Below are 19,579 nucleotides of genomic sequence, written 5' to 3'. Positions count from 1 at the left end.
ACAATGCGAGAGGCAGCCCCCGCCTTGTCTCAGAGTTTGCATTAAAGCTCATTGTTTGCCAACATTAGAGGCAATTACAGTGACAATTCTTAAGCAAACCTCGGCAGTCATTGTGCTAATTAGTGTGTAATTGATGGGGAAACGACAAGCAGCTCAGCTGGTCAGAGCCACAATGCACTATTGGGCCACTGCAAATTTTACTGAATGGGGACCATGTCCTATTATCCGGTCCACTATGAAGTAAGAAGATTAGTGCTGGAGGAAGTTATTAATTAAAGCTATCTTAAAGGAGCGCACAGAGAGAGGGAAACAATAAAAATATAATTTGTTGATAAATGTTTTTTTTTCGTTCTGGTCACATCAGGTGCCTGTACAAAACTCAAAGACGGACTTCTCAGTTCTTCAGCTCATCCCTCGAATCTCTGCATTTACATTATATTAACCGTGTGAAGCCCACAGTGGAGATAGCATCCAGCTAATGGCTACCACATTTGAAGTGTCCATTAGCCCAGAGAGGAATGAAGTTAAGTGACTATGACAGGGGCACTCCCTCGGTTTGCCGGGCCTCTATTGTGACCTGGTCGGTCGTCCTGCACTCTTATTCACAGCCAGTAAAAAAAAACTGGGTCAAAGGTCAGACATCCAGAGTGCTGCGGTTTCCATGGCAACGTGGCCTATTAAGGCCAGGCTCATTGGCCTCTTAACATGCTCTTGTACACAAAAGAACTATTAGTGCAAAGAGGGAGAGAGGAGAGCGGAGAGGGGAGGCAGCGCGAGGGAGGTCCGAACAACACCGCGGCAAGGTTTTTCCAAGATTCCCAAGATGGTCGGACACTCTGCCCGCAGCTCCGTCCACTTCTATACGAGTGGAAGAGGTAGAAAGTATGTCCAGATTTTGAATTTCACAAGATTAAACTTTAAAATAAATCAATGAGCACCGGTGTCACGTGAGCGCCTCATGCATATTCTGTGCAAGGCCAAACTGGCCAGCGGACTGGGTTTATTTGAAAAGTCCTGGGAGTGAATTTACTGCTGTTTCAGTAATAAAACAGCATTAACAGAACACAAGGCCAAGATAAACGCCCCTAAAAAGCTTCTTTAACATTCAGCCCCGGTGAGTGAGCTGCCACTTCAGCAGGAGTTTGCATTTTTGCAACCCAAGCAATTATTTGTATCAGAGTTTTAGTTTTTTTTTTCTTCCTTTTCGCATGACACGATCGTGAGTTACTGCTTCCTGTATCCACAGCTTGAGAGCGTTACCGTGGAGCTCGTATGAATCTTTAAACGGAGCCAGAATTGTTCCTACTCAGTCCCACTGACTTTCAGGTACTTTTAATCAGGTGTAGTTAGAGGAAAAAGTTCTTGAGTCGCGCTGAGGTTAGGAATAAGTGAGTAATTCTGTTACAGGGCAAGAACAGCAGGTCATATAAAACTCACTGTATAATTAGACACACAAGAAAATAATTATGCATCTGGTAAGAGCAAGGCCATCTCATAAAGACAGAGAGGAGGGCGCGAAGCTATTCAAGTCAATTATGTGAAGTCAGTTATGTGGTTTCCCGTACCTGGGAGATCTGCTTTCAATTGTCACAAACTGCGCCGCTTAATGTCAGCGTGATCTGGTGTCAAGACGGACTACACCTAAAAATGTCAGAGATGTCGTCCTTTTCCGTGTCCTGTGGCATTGTTTGTCCAGTCGCACAGGAACACAACTTTTTATTGTTCGGGGAGTAGCCTCGTTTCATTGAAATTCACAGCCGTAAACGTCCGTATAATTAACTCCAGAACACGAGGTGGTTACTAGTGGTTGGCTGGATGTTTACAGTAAAGCTCGACTTAGAAATCATATGTGTCTGTGTGTGCGCGCGCGTCTCTTAGCGTAGGTGTGTGCGCGCGAAACCCCCGGTCTACGCCAATGACACACAAGTGCGAGCTGAATTTTTCATTTATGACCAAACACAAATTGACTGGAGACAGCATGGGTTACCAATATAATACAGCGTTTCCTGCCAAGGCATTTAGGAGGCAATAATAAGTCCAGCATGCACCCCTCACACTCAACAGGGCAAATACCACAGCACGGTAATCACTCCAAACTCTCGGCGAAGACATAAAAATAATCCTTTTCTCTTCTTCTTCCAGAAAGTGCAGATAAATATTTACCCCCGCCCTCTGAGAGTAAATTTGAGTGCGTCTGCTAAAAGTGTGTCTCTTTTTCTGACGGGGCACACTGGCCGATTGTTCCCCCTCTTTTTTAACTTCTCTTGGCTCCTTTTTATAAACTTCCTAAAAGCAGCTGAGAGTGGCAGGAGAGGCATCTTGAAGGGAGAACGTCAGTCTTGGAAAAAAAAAAAAAAACTGAGGTGGGCATAAGTGGGTGTAGTAGTGGAGGAGGCGAGAGGGAGAGAGGGAGAGAGGGGGGAGGGGGGGAGGAAAAAAAAAAAAGAGTCTAAATTAAACACATTTGTTTCTGCTCTCACATACCACAAGTCTTATGAAAACAGAGGGCTGATTGTGTTCACTCTGCAAGTCCACCCCCCTCCTCTCTTCACCACCACCCAACACCACCACCACCACCACCCAGCTCCACACCCCCACCCCCCTGTCCTAAGCAGCAGCAGCAGCAGCAGCAGCAGCGGCAGCCCCTCCCCCCTCTATCTCACACACACACACACACACACACACAGCTGCCTGCAGATGCCTCCTGTGTTTGCTCTCCGAGTGCAGGCGCAAATCTCCAGGCCCCTCGCAGACTTCTGGGGCCTGCCTCATCTCAGATTTTACTACCTGACATCCCTATCACCCCACTGCTAACCCCGCTCACTCCACTCTCCGCTCTCCGTCTCCTCTCCTCTCCGCCCGCCAGCCAGCCCGCCCCGCCGCCCTCCCCTCCAGCTCTGCTCAAACACACAGACACATTCAGACACCACAGGTATGTTTAGACACTCAGGCCTGTCGCGCAGGCACAGAGGCTGCCTGTTAGAGGCGAAACTCATATCATTCTCATATCTGAGCATACACAGAAAAAAGTTGAGGCAAAGTTACGCTCTTAGCCGCCATTATTCCACTTTTACCAAACTAAATCAACTTAAAGTAAATGACTTTTGGAACTGAAAATAGTCTCATTGACATAAACATAATCCTTGCAGGATCGAATTGATTAATAAAGTGCTTCAGAAGTAGGTTCAAACTCCCACAATGTGCGACAAAAGCGCACAACTTACTACCATGACATTCCCAGGGATTAGTTATGCGTATTGTCAGCACACTGCGGGGAGGTCTGGACGGTCGCCAAAGCATTTTTATACCTGCAACATTTGTATAAGTCATTCCCCTGCAATCCGCAGGCTTCATTTTCATCACGCTGCGCGCAGTGATATTAAGTGCTAAATCATGACCTAGTGAAACATCGGGCTGTAAATGCAATTCACGTCCACATCGAGGGATCTTCTTACATGTCTGAAACTTTGTAAGGAATAAATTCTCCACTAGGAACGTATAGGTTTTCAGGGGCTGGAGGAAAAAGCCTTTAGAGGCGGGATGAGGTTGGGTCATGAGGATCCCAAACCTCTTCAAGGTTCATCAGGTCTCTTGAAAGCGAAACAATGGGGCTGCTACCTCCTGACAATGTCATTTTTTTAAATGTCAATATTGATTAAATCGCTTTTTGCACATTTTCAGGACAGAGCTCTACATGCTTTTCCAGAGTTGCTGAAAAATGTCTTCATGACAATTTGCAGACCACAGAGACCTCAAGGCTGGACATGCTGCTTAAAACAATATATACAGCTGTTGCTATCTTTCACTTTCAATACAGTCTAACGAGAACAGCAAGGTGATTACGATCAGGGGCTGCTCCAAATATCAAATTCCCAGGAATAGAGTTTAGGAGAGGCCCCCTTTCAATTACACAGTATTCAGGAATGCAGAGCACGAACCACAGTAACATGGAGCTTAAAACAAGACGCTCGCATCTCGCTCTGGACGCTGGGCTCGCGCCACGTGACCGAAAAAGGTTTACAAACAGCACAGAAAAGTCGCAGCGTTTATCTTTCGTGAAGAGCTGTTTTCCGCGAGGCCCCAAATCTGCACCACAATGCAACAAACTTCTCCTCAATCTAAACTGCACACTTCTGCAAACAATTAGCGTTAACCCAAGAACTGTAAGCTGCTCGGAGAGAGAGAGAAGAGGAGAAGGAGAGAGAGAACGGAGGGGGAGTGACTGGAGAAAGAGAGGGGTGCTTGTGCACAATTACAGCAGGGATTTATGGCCTGAGAAACAATTTATAAATCACAGCGCCTGAGCTAATGTGCTCCAGATTGTTCTCCATGCAGCTGCAATTTTGGTCTGCGTGAAACGGCATAATAAACCTGGCTGGGGGACATGTTTGGGTGGGTGGGTGGTGGGGCAGGGAGAAAAGTTGAGGTTGTGGGTGGTGGCTGATGTGGGTGAGGTTGTGGGCTCGCAAAGTTTCTGAGGTGTTTCGAACAAAGAAACTGTGAACTTCTTTTTTTTTTTTTCTGTCCTCTTTTCAACAGGCTGACGTGAGATTTTGCTGGAGGTGCAAATCTTGATCGTTGCTGTCGACAGAGGACGAGAGAAGGGGACGGCCTTTAACGAGAAGAAGTGGAGAATGTTTTCTGTGGCGATAGCGGGCTTAAACAGTAGCTGGACAGAGAGAAGCTGAAACAAAGAGCAAAACAAGAGCTGTAACTGAATAATTACACAAGTTTCCACCGAGAGACAATTAAAGTTTCAAGCCGTAAAAGCTAAGGCACTTTTATGAGCTCATTGTGAGACTGCGAACAATGCGCTTATAATTCTTGACACAAGTGAAAATTAATTTTAGGTTATAATAAGAAAAGACAAATGTTGCAAACCGATCCGCTCATTGTGGCTGCGGGCTGGTGTGGACGAAGGGATCGGATGTGCTGAGGGGAAGCCTGGGCTTTTGTGGCCACTCAGCCAACTGGCCCTGAACCTTGACCTCTAACCCTTCACCCTGGGGGGCAAACAAAGCTCTGAGTGACATCTGAAACTAGACACTCTGTGGGGAGAGAGTGTCTGGACAGGACTCAAATAACCCCATTAACTCTGCAGAAAAGATTTATGGCTTTTTATTTTGCCCGTGCAAATCTCGAAGCCGAGGAGTCGCACAGATCTGTCAAAAATAATCAAGCAATTAGAGGTGTGCGCCGAGCTTCGTCTTGTTTACTCGCCAACATCTCCATCTTGCATGAAGATAAGCAAAAGTGTTCCATAATTAACGACTCCGAGTAGAGTTGTGATTAGCAGTGATACACACATATGCCAGCAGTTAGTCTGTATCCAAATAAATTCTGCTTAATACGAACAACATGAGGCTAATCTTCAGGCGGTTTTAAGAGAGTCGCTGATGCATATTCACCAGCACCTTTGATGGATTCTGTACAATGGATTACGTAAACAGCCCTGGCATTAGTATACTGTAAACAAAAACAGAGAGAAAAGTTGGTGGTAAATGTGCGGCGGTGAATGCGAGCCTCCGTCGCCAGAATGCTGAAAGCCACTGTAGTATTTAAATCAGGCAAGGAGGGAGGAAGACTCGGCCAAGCATTCTGTAGCTCAGCTGTGAGGCTCTAAGCCGTTGCCCTAGGGTCTTTGTCCTGCCTTTCAGGGCAAGTCTGAGGTAGTCAAAGACCCTATTCATGACCGGCGCTCCCCCTGCCAACACACCCATACAGCCCCAGTCAAGTCAGCCGAGAGCTATAGAGCCTTCCCATTTCACACGAGAATCAGACCTGCCCCTAAAGCCTGCTTCAGGGATTTCCAATAGCCAGCCCCTCCAACCCATGTACAAATCAAACAAAAGGGCTCCTTGGCCTACTCCATGTCATATAGGGCTGATTAGATCTTTTTTTCCTAATGTAGCTACTCTAAAGTTGAGAAATAAGTCAGTCACATTTGGAGGGATTTGGTGTCGAGTCCACTGATGGGGTTTTTACATACTGATGTTAGTACTCAAGGTGACCAGTAGCTGATATTTGAAACATACAAATATACATTTGCTGGAATAATGACAATTTTAGTGTCAACATTTTGAAACACTGATGGACTGTAACTAAGTACAATATTCTCAAGTGCTGCACTGAAGTACAGTTTAAAGGTACTTTCACTTGAGTATTTACATTTTCTGCTACTTTACAAATCCAATCCTTTCACATTTTAAGAGGAACATATACTTTTTAAAGGTGCACTATTTAGTTTTAAGTGTGTTATTAAGTGTGTCTAGTGTCAAACAGCTTGCTATAACAAATAACTATTTCTGACAATAAAGTTTATTGTTAACTTGTAAAATATACCTCCTCCATTATGTTTGTATCTTTTTCACAAGTGTTTGATAACCACATTTGAGTCAGTTTTGCATAAATGTGTGTTTATACATATATATATATATATATATGTTGTACAATATAATATCAGCTGACGTATCGATATGGAAATATTTTGACTCCTTAATAGATATTGGCTCCAAAAATCCTGTGTCGGTCGGGCTCTAGTTTTTACTCCACTACACTCATCTGATAACTTTAGTTATAGGAGATTCAGATTGTTATTAGAACATATGAATTACTAATGATGATGTATTAAAAAGAAAGTAGAGCATTTTAAAATAAATGTATTTTATGAGACATCGGGATAAAAAAAAACAGATTCCAATAATCATAAAAATTCTGCATTTCAGATCTGATAATCAGCCATCGAGCCATGTAAATGGATAAAGGAATATGTCAGCAGAGGTGCTGTGCTGCCATCCAACCAGCCCACGTCATCATCCAGCACAAGATTCATCTGATGCTAATACCCATTTTACAGACAGAGTGCAGCCAAAAGACAGCTACGAGTACATCAAATGATTAAATCTCCGAACAAAGAAACCTAATGATGCTGATCATCTGAGGCAGGCACAAGGGGAATTCCCACCATCACTAAAGAGTGTCTTATGTCTGAGGAGCACAAGGCGCTCGACAGCGGCCATTACTCATAACTAATCAAGAACATCGCCTCATAATTTCCAATTTGGCAGATAAGGTCAGGAGCTCAGGAGTGAGATTCTGTGGCCGGGGTCAGCGTAAAAATATCAGGCCCGCAGACGTTTCTGCTGCTCCAGCTGTTTATTCTAACAGGATCCACAAGTCTGCCTTCAGATAAGGAGGCCACACATTTTAGATGACTTGTGGCTTTGCTTGGCTTTAATCAAATTTGCTGCACTGCAGAACATTGTGACTTCTTAACAAGTACAATTGGTTTATGAGGGTAAGTCAGGGAGGCAAGGGGCAACCAGAGGTTAAGTTATTATCAATATTAGGACAAGCAGCCTGAACTCATGGGAAAACCGGGAATGGGAAGAACTTGCATTCATGATAATTAACAAACAATTACAGACCATATGGACTCATCTATATGATCCCAATCCTAGCCTCAACCAAAATACTTTGGTTATATATTTAATTAACCTTAACTTAAACTTAAAGGTGCAACATGTGAGACTTGGCCACCTGTCAAATTCATACTCAAAACAAATAGAGGGCAGCATATCACCAGAGTAACCGCTTACTGCTGCTAACTGTAGCTGCTAACTGTAGCTGCTAACTGTAGCTGCTCTTAGCTAGTTAGCTCAGTTAGCAGTGCAGCTAGCAGTTTGGACTGGAAGCTTAGGGTCCAGGGGAGTATTGGTGTTTACACCGCTGGCACAAGAGCTCTGGACCAGGATGGGCCGGGGCTAGCTGGTTAGCATGCTAACTTCAGTAGATATTAGTACAACACAATACATAGACATTGTAATGTAAATACTGCTAGTCATTCACATCAGATGTTTTCGACTAAAACATATATGTTGCCCCTTTAACAAAAATTTAAACAATTCAATAATTATTTCAGAAATAAACAAGGAGTCTTGTAGAAAATATTAATAAAAATATACTAGAGCCGTATTGAAACTGGATTTTTGGGGGCGATCATTTTTCTGTATTATGTTCTGTAAAAAAAGTTTTCATATGAGCTCATATCGGACAACAGAAACGGCAATATATCAATATATCAATATATCTGTGACAGGCCAATATTGGCCGATAATATCAGTCAACCAATTGGTCAGGCTCTAAAATATATATATAAATAGTTTTTTGTACGATATCAAGCAAACAAACGGATAAAATAACTGAGTTCAAAATAATGTTCTCCTTCCATGACTACTTGTAACACAAACCAGTTATGCTCTGTATTTGCAAGACCGTATACACACTCATTTCCCCCTTGTATTGAAGACAAGCTCGCAAAAAGTAACCACACAGCAACATGTGTCCCGCTTATATAAAATGTATTAAACATGAAAAGTTCCCCGTGGCTCCTTTAAGATTCATGTAGTCGAACAGACGATCCATTACATACACTACTTGTGTTTTTAGAGCTGAAGCTAAATTCAGATTACAGATGGCACGTCAGCCTCATCAGTTACATCATCAGTTACAGCTGTAAGTTAATCGTATGTGTAAGTTTTAAGCTTGTTTTATTAATAGCTATCATGAGGTGAAAGAGATCAATGCTGCAACATAAAATATATAAAAAGAGGAAGAGAAACAACAGTCGACCATAAACCGGTTAATATCTGTGTGCAGCAGGTCGCACGTGCATGCAGGTGCAATGTGTCGACGTGACATGTGTCCGTCAGGGGACACGAGCCGACCAGAAGTCCACACTCGAGCCACCGTTACAGGACAGACTCAGCGTGAACTGATTTATAACTTCTAGAAGAAGAACAGCTGCTCTGCTCGCTGTCAACTAACCTCATCCTGGACGGATATCCATCCACTTCTTAATTTAGTATGACCACTACAACCTCACTGATACTACACACATACTTGTATGACATGGCCTTTAACAGACCCCGAGCAGGGAGAATGCATTTCTATGGCCTGCATGTGAACTGAAGCGAAGCCTGAGACAAATCTCAGTAGTCCTGATGCAACATGTGCACCATCTGATAGCCTCCTGCTGCTCGCTGATTGGGCTGTGACTGTAAGGGAACGGCGAAGCATTGTGGTGTTCGGTGGAGAAACGGTGCTCTGTGGGAGACAGAATCCCTCAGATAAGTGAGTGCCTCAAGGTCTGGAAGCCGGCCCACCTCGGGATAACAGGCGGAGGAATAGCAGGGCCCGTATCTGCCCCAGTTTATGCTCCCACCACCACATCTCATCAACAATCTCTCCTCCTGCCTGCTCTCTCTCTCCCTCTCCTGCTGCCTGCAGTGCTTAAACTGAAAACAGCTGCTTGGAATACCAGACTGATGAAACCCTGTTTAGAGCATTTTCTTTTTCTTCCTGCTGTACAATCACGTTTTATTAGCATGGAGCGAAGCGTTTAAGGTACAATTACAGAGGGAAAACATTTCTTTATGTGAGCTAAACAGTAGTGGTTATGGCTATGGAAGGGCCACATGCACTTAAATGGGACAGTCCAATAGCACAGTTTGCTGTCACACCACCCACCCACCTAAGTGTGAGACAGATACAAGTATGGCTGAAAGTGAGTTTCATTATCGGCTCATCTGGACGGTTCATTGAAATTCTATCTCATTTAATGAATTGATGAGTTTGATTATTGAATAAAGGTCCAGTGTGTAGGATAGAGGAGGATCTTTTATGAGAAATTGAATTTGAAATTCATAATAATGTTTTCATTAGTGTAAAATCACCTAAAGATAAGAATTGTTGTGTTTTTGTAGCTTTAGAATGAACCTTTTATATCTACAGAGCAAGCAGGTCCTCTTCCTCGGAGCCCTCCATGTTTCTACAGTAGCCCAGAATGGACAAGTTAAGTTGTGCTTTAAGTGGCCATTAGTACACGCTTGAAAGGGTAGGGTGAGACGAGGGGTATTCAGTTGGTTGCAGTCTGTAACCTCACTGCCAGTGAGTCCAAAACACTGGAACTTTAAAGGATAAGTTCACCCAAATATACAAATTCAATCATTATCTAATTCCACCCATGCTGATGGAAAGTTGGAAGAAGCTCTGTAGTCCACAGAATATTTCTGGAGCTTCACAGCAAAACAGTGTTGTAGCATTCTGCCAAACAACTGAAGCTGATGGGGACCCTTAAAAGGGAGGTAAATAATGTCTTCTCTAATCAATTTGGGCTCCCGGAGACTTGGATCACGCTGGATGAGCTGTATGGATCAATTGTATCTTTTGCCCACATCTACTTCAGTTCTTTAGGAGACTGTCGCAATGCTGTTTTGCCCCGAAGCTCCAGAAATGTTTCTTTAACCATGAAACCTCACCTGACTTTCCATTGGCATGGGGGTGAGCAGATAATGACTGAGTCTATAATAATGACTCAGCAGTGAGAATGAATTGGCATTACTTTGTCTTGTTGACAGTAAACTGAATATTTTGGGGTTTTTGGCTGTAACTCAGACAAAACAGGCAATATGAATACCTCAACATGGGCTCCAGGAAATTTTGATGGATATTTCTTTTGACTATTTTCTGAAAATGTATGTCAACAATTAAACATTTAATCCAAAAAATAATCCTGACAGCAATCATTATTTGCAGCCATATTGTCTCAAAATCAAGGAGAAAAGAGGCTGCAAAGAACTCGTGTTCGGATTGAAGGGGTTTTCAGGGAGTTGGACGATAAATGATCGGAAACTGTTTTAGGACAAAGAGTTTCAGGACTGTGGTCACCTGGGAGTGAGTCTGACTACACTCCTGATGAATCCAGGGGCCCACCCTCCCCCTCCTGCACCAGGAGTCCAGGTTTATACCACAGAACAGACATGACTAAGCTGGTATTCACATGACACATGATACTCGCCTCCACCTCCTATATCTCCATCTCCAGAAGCTTTTATTTTACTTTTTTGAGACTGGGCAGCTGTGGAGGACGAGAGATAGCAAGCTATGGATGTCCACCGCGTCAACTTCAACTCCTCTGTCTTTGAGCCTCACCCTCCAGCACACGAGCACTGCGACTGTTTGAAAGTGGAGACATGTATAGGACATGCATAGACACGACCGGCAGTTTCTCCTGTAATTAGCTACAGATTTTGTGTTTTTGATATCTAACTCCACAACAGCGCGTTTGTTGTTGTTGGGATGTTGAACAGACACGGTCAACAACACAAAAGCTGATCTTGGCGTGAACTCGGAGATTGTTCACCTTCGGCTAAACGTCTCTCAACTCAAACACAAGTTCGCTCCGGATTTTCACAGGGAAAAAAGCAATGTACCAAACTACGCAGCAGCTCTGGCCAAACATAGCAAATGAGAAAAACACATTAATTGATAAAAACACATTTGCACACATATTCATCTTGGCACATCAAAGGGATTCATTGATGTCACTGAACACGGGGAGTCTGCGGCTGGAGAGGGGAGATGTTGGTTATCCTTTCCTCAAAGGGTGCTGAGATGCTCCTGATGGGCCCGCCGCTCGAGAAGCCAGAGAGCGCTATAAACAGAATTTCTAATGTCAGGCGGGCGAGTGGGTGGGTTAGGTAGTGAACTAGCAGGCTATGGGGTAGCGGGAGGATATTGACGCCAGCTCATGCTTCCACAGAGACCAGAGAGGGAAGGATACAGACCAGGACTGACACCATTTCTCACAGTTCTATAAAAGCGATGTGGGGAAGACGGAGAAAAAACTGCATGTTCCTCTCCAGCTCCATAAAACAGGCTGCATGTGAAGCTCCGTCTCACACTGGGTGATTTATACATGTTTAGGCATGTAAAGTGGAACACTTGCAACACGTTACGCCGATATAATCACCACTATAAATTGCTTTGGTTTGTGTTGCGCTAATTAGACCTGACCTTGATTACCCCTGTGTAATCTAAAAGTAATTGCTGACACATACAACTGTTGAAATGCATAACAAATGCATACTGTTACCAATTAAAACGCTTCTATTTTTACGCATATAAGTGCAAACATCGGCGCGAACGCTCCCCCCTCCCCTCAGTCTCGAACTAAATCATGATTCATTTCATATTTCAAAACATTTTTTTTTTTTTTTGCCAATTTTAATTTAATTTCCTGGAGCCCCTAGCAATGAGTTCATTATGAAAATTAATCACTCCAGGCAAGAGCCCTCAGCCAGCAATGGCATTTCTGCGGTTGCTGGCGATCTGTTTTTAATTGAACAGAGCCCCTAAATTGATGTAGATGTGTTTGCCTTTGAAGGAAAAATCTTCTAAAAACTATCAACCTAGTCAAAAAATGTTAGCTCTGTTGACACAGCGCTTGGTTGAAAAAATATTTGCGCGCCAACATTCAGGAATACAACACTGAGGGTTGTCAGAATGTGAGCGCTGCTGCACACTGTTCCCTCTGTTGCAGGGTACCCACACAGCCTCACCTGAACGCCTCCCCCTCCTCCTCCCCCTCCACACTCGCAGACTTTACACACACAGACACGCATGGACGCATGTGTGCACGTTCGCACACACGTACGCAGCAAGGTGAGCGCAGTGCCAAGTAAGCCACCTGATGAAAAGACACCTCCACACAAACAGCGTTTGCTTATGCAGGGAGAGGCCCTTTTATTCTGCGGGACAATGTCTGTGTTGACTTTTCTTTGTCTGCACATTTTTAAGCACCAAAAGCAACAGAAAGAATGGAAAAAAAGAAGTCAGACAGGCATGCAATCACAGCCACTGACATGTTCAGACTTATACAAGCTTTCCATTCATATCTCAATCTCAAACAATTTGCTATTCAACAATCATGCTCGGGAGCTCGCTTGACCCGCTGCGTGCGTATATTTGATGAAGATATATTTGAGCGGCTAACCTCGCTCTCGCTTACTCGCCACCTCTCACACACAAGAGGCATTTCGCTCTTTAGTGACGGTGATGATGCACTAGCAGAGTTATCTGAAAGTGCTGATGAAGCTGACAAGTGGTGGCGTCAAGCAGAATATGTGCGAGTGTGTGTGCAACAATTAAATCTTGCACCGCAGGAACAATCACATCGGTGAATGGACAAGCAGTAAGCAGGATTTGTCGTAAGAGGTGGGGGAATTAAAAAAAAGAAACATCTCTGGCTCCTGCACCCCTCAGCAGGCTGCAGGAGTCTGGTGGAACATCTCTGCAAACATAAAACCTCCTCCTCAGCTCTCAGTGGATTACAGCAGAATGTCAGCTCAGAGCAGGCTTTAAATCAGTTATGCTTGGCCCTCAGGGGAACTCTGTGCTGATCCCATGTAGGCCTGTCTCTCATTGCTCATGATAAGGTTGCCACATCCAAATTTAAAAAGTTGGGGCTTCAAATGCTTCATCGTGTAGCACTGCAAGATGACGCTTGAGCAACATCTCGCATGAATTAGTCCATTATGTGTACGGAATAAACACATTGCACTTACACAAAAATACAAAGATGTCACACCGGGGGAAGGAGATATGCACAGATACATGCAGGAAATGTAAAAGAGCCTCCACACACTCTTCCAACACTCTGTCTGTAAATCCTATAAAACACTGCGTTCATGAAACTGCAGCTCTCCACCTGGAAATAGGAACTCTGTAAACGTGATCTGTTTAAGAGACATAACTGTAATGTGTCTCATGCAGCACAACCACATACCACGCCGTGCTTATAAAACAAATCTGTCAGTCCCTGCAGGGCTCTCTAAGACACGCACTGTAATAAACTGTTTGCAGGCATCGGGGATTGTTTGTATCTCAACACCAGCGAGGTGACAAAACACAGGAGGTTGCCCTGTGGGCAAATTTTATCTCACGAGCTAATCAGCACGTCCCGAGCAACAATTATGCATGATTTATTTAAGTGTGGAGGAAATAGGTTAAACTAACTTGTTGGCTGGACGTGATTGTAAATATCAACCAGTAAATGTGAATCTATGGAAGTTTATCCACAGGTGTAAACAAGCCAAACCCACAGAACGCGAGCTTAAAAAGGTACTGAGTCCAACGACTCATCAATCAAACCCGCTGCGTTCCCGCTGAGCCATGTGCAATATGGAGACCTTCAGACGTCTGCTAAGTATGCCAGCTATTGTCTGCCTGCATGTTTTCTGCCACGCCGATGATTGACAGTGTCAGCTCACTCTGTCCCATTGACCTCATTCCTTTTTCTTCCTAATATAAAGGATTAAACCTCTGAATTTTAAATCCTCCCCCCAATTATTTGCTACTTCAGCTGGAAGCGGCAGGAACGGCCGTTTTAATTTCCAACTTTTCGAAAACACAAGGAAGTGAGAGGCTGTCGCACCGGAGACACAAGACAAAACAAAGCCGGGAGGAGATAATAGGCAGCTGAAACTAAAGATTTGTTCCTTAATCATAGCAGAAACATCAATTAAAGTATCCAACCGAAATCCTCGGGAAAAAGCTCAAACCACCACAGTGCATTTACATCCCAGCATGTTTATCTCTGACATCATTCCCACGAAACTCTGGTGGCCAAAAGCAACCAGAAAGACGATCTACACACTGATATGTATCACCTAGTGTGAGCAGAGTAGCCATTTAGTTAATGAGCCCCAATGGAGACCTCCAATGAAGCCATCAAGACTGCTCAGAATAACAATGGTCAACTAACGCCTTTCTAATTGAATGGAAGGTAGAGGGAGGCGAGGGGAGTGGGCCTGGAACAGTGAAAAGGAGACAGAATGAGAAGGAGGGGAGGGGGTGGGGGGGTCCTTTCAGTCAGATGCCTGCCAGGCCTTAACGAAAGTACTTGTTTTTGGGGGGGGATGTGACATGGATTGGGGGAGGGACGAGCTCGGAGGAACACAGCTCTCCAGCAGGGATTATTACAAGGAAGTTTGCATAGTTAAACTGTATTTAATATTCTAAACAATCCTGTTTGCTTAGAATCTGTGCTCATTTCCACTGTGTTTAACTCTTGACCTCGATGTGGGGTTTAGTTTTCATGATATTTCTTCCGTGGCTGCAATAATGTTAATGCTGCATCGCTGCTAATTGGTGTGAAATCACCGCACGGTCTCTGTTCTCAGTTGAAATGTCGTACATGTGATATTTATGGCTTATTTTGGTTAGGAAAAACAGCAGAATACCTGCAGAGCAAACCGACGCAACAATTGCCAGCAATGTTCCACGTACTGGTGAAAAGCCCTCCGCAGCTTCGAGGACAATGCATGTGACGCAACAAGTAAATGACTCATTGCAAACTGCATCAACAACACTTAGTCGAGAGTGTCAGTCTTATCTGGATGTTAGAAAGCCTCTGGACAACAGCTGTAAGGGACGCTGCAGCGGCACGACTCCCATGCGTGTCAAAGCGGGGTATTACATTGTCGTTATAGTAGGATGTGACTTCAGGAAGACGTGTTTTCTGCAGAGAATGCGTGCAGAAAGTTTAAAACACACTAAGCTGATAGTTACAGGGCATGCACAGTGAAGAAATGCCTCCATTTAAAGGCCTAAAGTACATAAAGGGAAACAGTGAAGTGGGCCAACTTAAAAATATCTTACATTTCAGAGGGAAACTGGCCTCTAGGCCGTAAAATATAAGTCCTTGCAGGAAATATAACACACAATCAGCAGTAATAAGGTCACTTTAAAGTACACTGCCAAGACCCAGTGTAAGTGCTGCATAGTGTTTTCGACAAGCAGCTCCCATAAATCACTCAGAGTGAGAAAAGAGTGACTAATGTGTCTGAACTTTAAAAAATGAGAAGTTGTCAAACGCCTGTTGAGGGTGGGTGGCAGGGAGAAATGTATATCCCCAGAAAAAGAACAAAGAAGTAGTTAGTACTCCTTGAGAGGCCACTCGGAGGGAATATGGCGGTCTGGCAGTGCACAAGGAACTTTTACGCACGGCCGGAGTTTTTGTTTTTTTGCAGAGCGCGACAGAAACGAAGAAAAGACAATAAAACATCCAGAGGACAGGGACGGGAGGAGGAGGGGGGACTTACTGTTCTCGCACTCGGGGACAGCGAGCCGTTGGATAGGTATGGGTTGGTGAGGTCTGGGATCATGAGGAACGGGTAGCCAGGATAGTGAGGACTCTTAAAAAAGCCACCATCTTGCTGCCTTCTGAGTGCTGCAGGGACAGAGAAGAGTCAGGGTTAACGAAGGCGCACAACGACACATGATTAGCAGCTCAAGTACACAAAGTACTCGGGAGTGTTCTGTGTGTGTGCGTGTGTTTTACCTTCACTGAAGTAGTCCCTCGCTTTCTCGTAACTTTCTGTGTCGGGTCTGGTTTGGGGGCGCCTCTCTGCCTGCTGACAAGAGGGAGAATAAACACACGGAGGGGGAGAAACTGTTGAAACTTTCAAGCGCATTCAATCTTATTCCCTCTGCATGCTCGGAGCGCCGCGAGGGGATGTTTTGTTTTTTTGTTTGTTTTTTTAAAAAAAACGTGCAGCCCTGTATTTTTATTTTTCCTCACCTCTGAATCTGATGAGCTTTCCGACTCGTTCACTAAGGAGGATTTCACATCATCCAAATCCCTTTCCGCCGATACATTCTCGGATATCTTTTCCTCCTGCTCCCCTTCGTCTTTAAAAGAAATCATCTCATCGTTGGCCCCCAAATCGTCCCCGCCGCCTCCGTTCAACTGTGGCATGTTTGCAGAGACAGTGTCGAGGAGAGGAAGAAAGAAAGAAACAAAAAAAAAAAACAACAATCGCGAGAAGAATTGAGTTTGTTTTTTTTAATCAGGTCGGTGTAGTCCAAACGTGGAGTAGCGGGCTCGACTAACTACAAGAAAGTGTTCATGTTTCAAAACTCCCTTTTCATCCTCTGGTCGGGATCTCGTGGTCCATGACGAGCCTTGAAAATAAAAAATAATCCAGTTTTTTTTAAAAGTCACAACAGATATCGGTGGTGGATGTTTGGCGTCAGCGGCCGGATGCGCAGCAACTTGGCAAAGTTTCGCCTCCCTCGCAGCCTGTGGACAACTTGTGGCCCCTGTGCGCGTCTCCTTGTTGTGCTGCTGAGGAATGGGACCGTCTCTCCTCCTCCTACAGAGCCCGGGGACCACATAAACTACCAGTCCGAGCCGCCGAGAGGTTACTCAAGAGCAAGCAAACACGTCCGATTTCATCTCCCTAATAATCCATGTGTGAGAAAACAATGGCTGGAGTCAGAGAGAAAAAGAAGAAGGAGAAAGAAAAAAAAAAAAAACACGAGACGGGTCTGGCTGCAGTTTTTCCTCCACTTCTAACTCGCTCTCTGTGCCTCACACAGAAGGCGACGATTCGCTGACAAAGTTTAGAAAGTATATTTTTAAAAAAAAAGAGGAATTAATTTTAAAAAAGCCGATGCAAAAGTATAAAAAAAGAGAAAATGTTCAGCTGGACGTGCTCGCCCTTTCCCTCCACATTGCTGCCGGGGAATGCGCCCTGAAAACTACTTGGTCGTTCAAGTGGAAGAAAAGCGCAGCCCGTCCGTAGGGGAGGAGTCAGCGCTGAAAACCGACACTTCATTCAGCAGCATGGAGATCAGCTATTCTTCAACCTCAGGCCAGCACACCGAGCAGTGGACGGATCGTGCATGGAGGAATACACCAAACAAATATATTCATTACGCAGTTATTGCGATTATTATCAGAGCTGCAATCAATCGTCAAAAGTCAAAATTCTCTGATTTCAGCTTCTTAAATGTGAATATTTTCTGTTAAACCAAATGTCTTTTAATTGTGGGCAAAATAAGACATTTGAACGCATCATCTTGAACTTTGGGAAATCAACATTTTTTAAAGCCTATAAAATGTTGGCAGTTAAAGTTTGTGCAAACCACTGATACACTTGTAGGCTACATGTTTTATATCAGGTTCATGTCCTCACTTCTGGCCAGAAGGCTTCCAAGCCACTGACCACAGTTCAGGACTGTGTTTCAACGTTTGTAAACCACTGGATTTTATTAATGAGGCACCGCAGCATTTCAACATTTGTAAGCGTGACATTTTTACAGAGACTTCGGGACGACGTTTGTGGCTACAAAAAACATATTTTTTGACGGGGAGTCGGGACATCTCAAGCCATGTTTGCAGCTCACAATAAAAACACTGCCTGTAAGTTGATCGTGGTGAACTGTCATTATTGGGATAATTGTGACACAAGATAATCATGAATATCCTATGGTGTTTTCCTGACTTATTTTTGAATTGCCTAAGCCTTTCAACATGGCTGAAGGCACATTGTATCCCCCACAGAAACAAGTTAAAACAGATGTGTTACTGATTCCAAACTAAAGAACACCAGGGAGATGATTTATTTATCTTTTATTTGCTCTCATGATTTATGATGAGTTATTTAAGACTCTTTTATTGTTTTTCACTAAAAAAAAAGATGTGTGTCCTCTCTGATGCAATAAAAGTATTTGATTCCTAACAAAATGTAAGGTAAAGTGATTCCAGTATGTTTTAGTGCAATTTTAGTTTTATTTTATTTATTTTTTTCAGAATAATTTGATGATTATTGGGTTAATATCTTGAATCGCAGTTATGCTGGAGGGGGTCATCGTGACATGAATTGTTAATATCATCTCATGCCTACTTCAAACCATGCTTGTGGTGACCAAAACAGGTATTTTAAGCCAGAACATGATCTTTGCCGAACCCTAACCAAGTGGTCTTTATGCCTAAACCTAACCCGAGCGTAGGCACTGTTGTTACAACATAAACTTGAAAACTAAACTTAAAGAAAGTCGCAACATATCGGTGGTTTGCTGAAACGTGGTTGCCAACATTTATTCTGAATTTATCATCATTATTATTTTTAGGAACATCAGGAGCGATCCCTCCCACGAGCCTCGGTGGCCTGTGTGGGCCTGCTGTAAACGAGCATAAATGATGTGTTTCCCTAATTGAGTTTCATTAAAGTTGAGGAGCAGTCTATCATGTGGTGCCACCAGCTGATACCTCCAGCACCAGAGACCACACTGCCTCCATGTGTGTGGAAATGACAGACCGGGCTCCAGCAAGAAAGTCATAATTACACACTGCCATGTAAATTGCATGTCTGTGTGTCCTGAAACAATACGCTGGGAAAAGACAATAACACCTGGGATAAGCATGGCCCATTATGGCAAAACTATAGGCATGACAGAGGTAGGCAATAAGCCTCTGAACATCCAGGCCTCCTCTGACAGGACGAGCCCGGCTCACTTCTCTCTCTCTCTCTCTCTCTAGACTGAAAGACGTGCCCCCATTGTTGATTTGAGGAACAGGATTGGAGGCCCGGTTTGGCAAGCAGCCCTGAATGAACAAGGGAAGTGGTTACAACTTTTTTCTTTGTTCCTGCACATAAATCTTAAAGATGACTTGGAGATGTGTTTTAAATGCATAACAAAGACATGAAGTGTTTGCTCACAGAGCACTGGCTGCATATGCATGGCCCTTATTATTCCACTAATAATCAGAAGAATACAAATGCCTCATGTAACCACCTCGATCGGAAGAGGTTAAGAGGCGTGGTGTAAAACTTTCATAATCTGCTCAATAGGAAAATGTTAGCGTCTAATAACCATGTAAAAGCTTCATCCGATCTTTCTCTCATTTCTTCCTGCACATGTTTGCCTCCCCTGGGGGCAACATTAGGTG

The 19,579-nt window shown here is 43.9% G+C and overlaps 1 protein-coding gene across 5 annotated transcripts in view; it reads right to left on the bottom strand.

Moving 5' to 3' along the window:
• Positions 1-17,757, bottom strand: part of tcf7l1b (transcription factor 7 like 1b) — a 36,233-nt gene extending 18,476 nt beyond the window's left edge. For 2 of the 5 annotated variants that reach the window (XM_084359033.1, XM_084359034.1), the window contains exons 1-3: positions 16,424-17,748; positions 16,184-16,253; positions 15,945-16,072 (exon numbers count right to left, since the gene is read on the bottom strand). In XM_084359033.1, coding sequence (XP_084215159.1) covers positions 15,945-16,072; positions 16,184-16,253; positions 16,424-16,600 — 375 coding nt within the window. In that variant the 5' untranslated portion in view covers positions 16,601-17,748. Of the gene's footprint in view, positions 1-15,944; positions 16,073-16,183; positions 16,257-16,423 lie in introns of all 5 variants that reach the window. The other 3 variants (XM_084359031.1, XM_084359032.1, XM_084359035.1) reach the window with 2 other exon arrangements.
• Between the last annotated feature and the right edge of the window lie 1,822 nt (positions 17,758-19,579).

This window comes from Pagrus pagrus (assembly GCF_965226575.1).
Source record: "Pagrus pagrus genome assembly, chromosome: 8".
NCBI classification, from domain to species: Eukaryota; Metazoa; Chordata; class Actinopteri; order Spariformes; family Sparidae; genus Pagrus; species Pagrus pagrus.
Note: the sequence above shows the minus strand (reverse complement) of the source record. Positions and strands in the feature narration are given on the sequence as shown.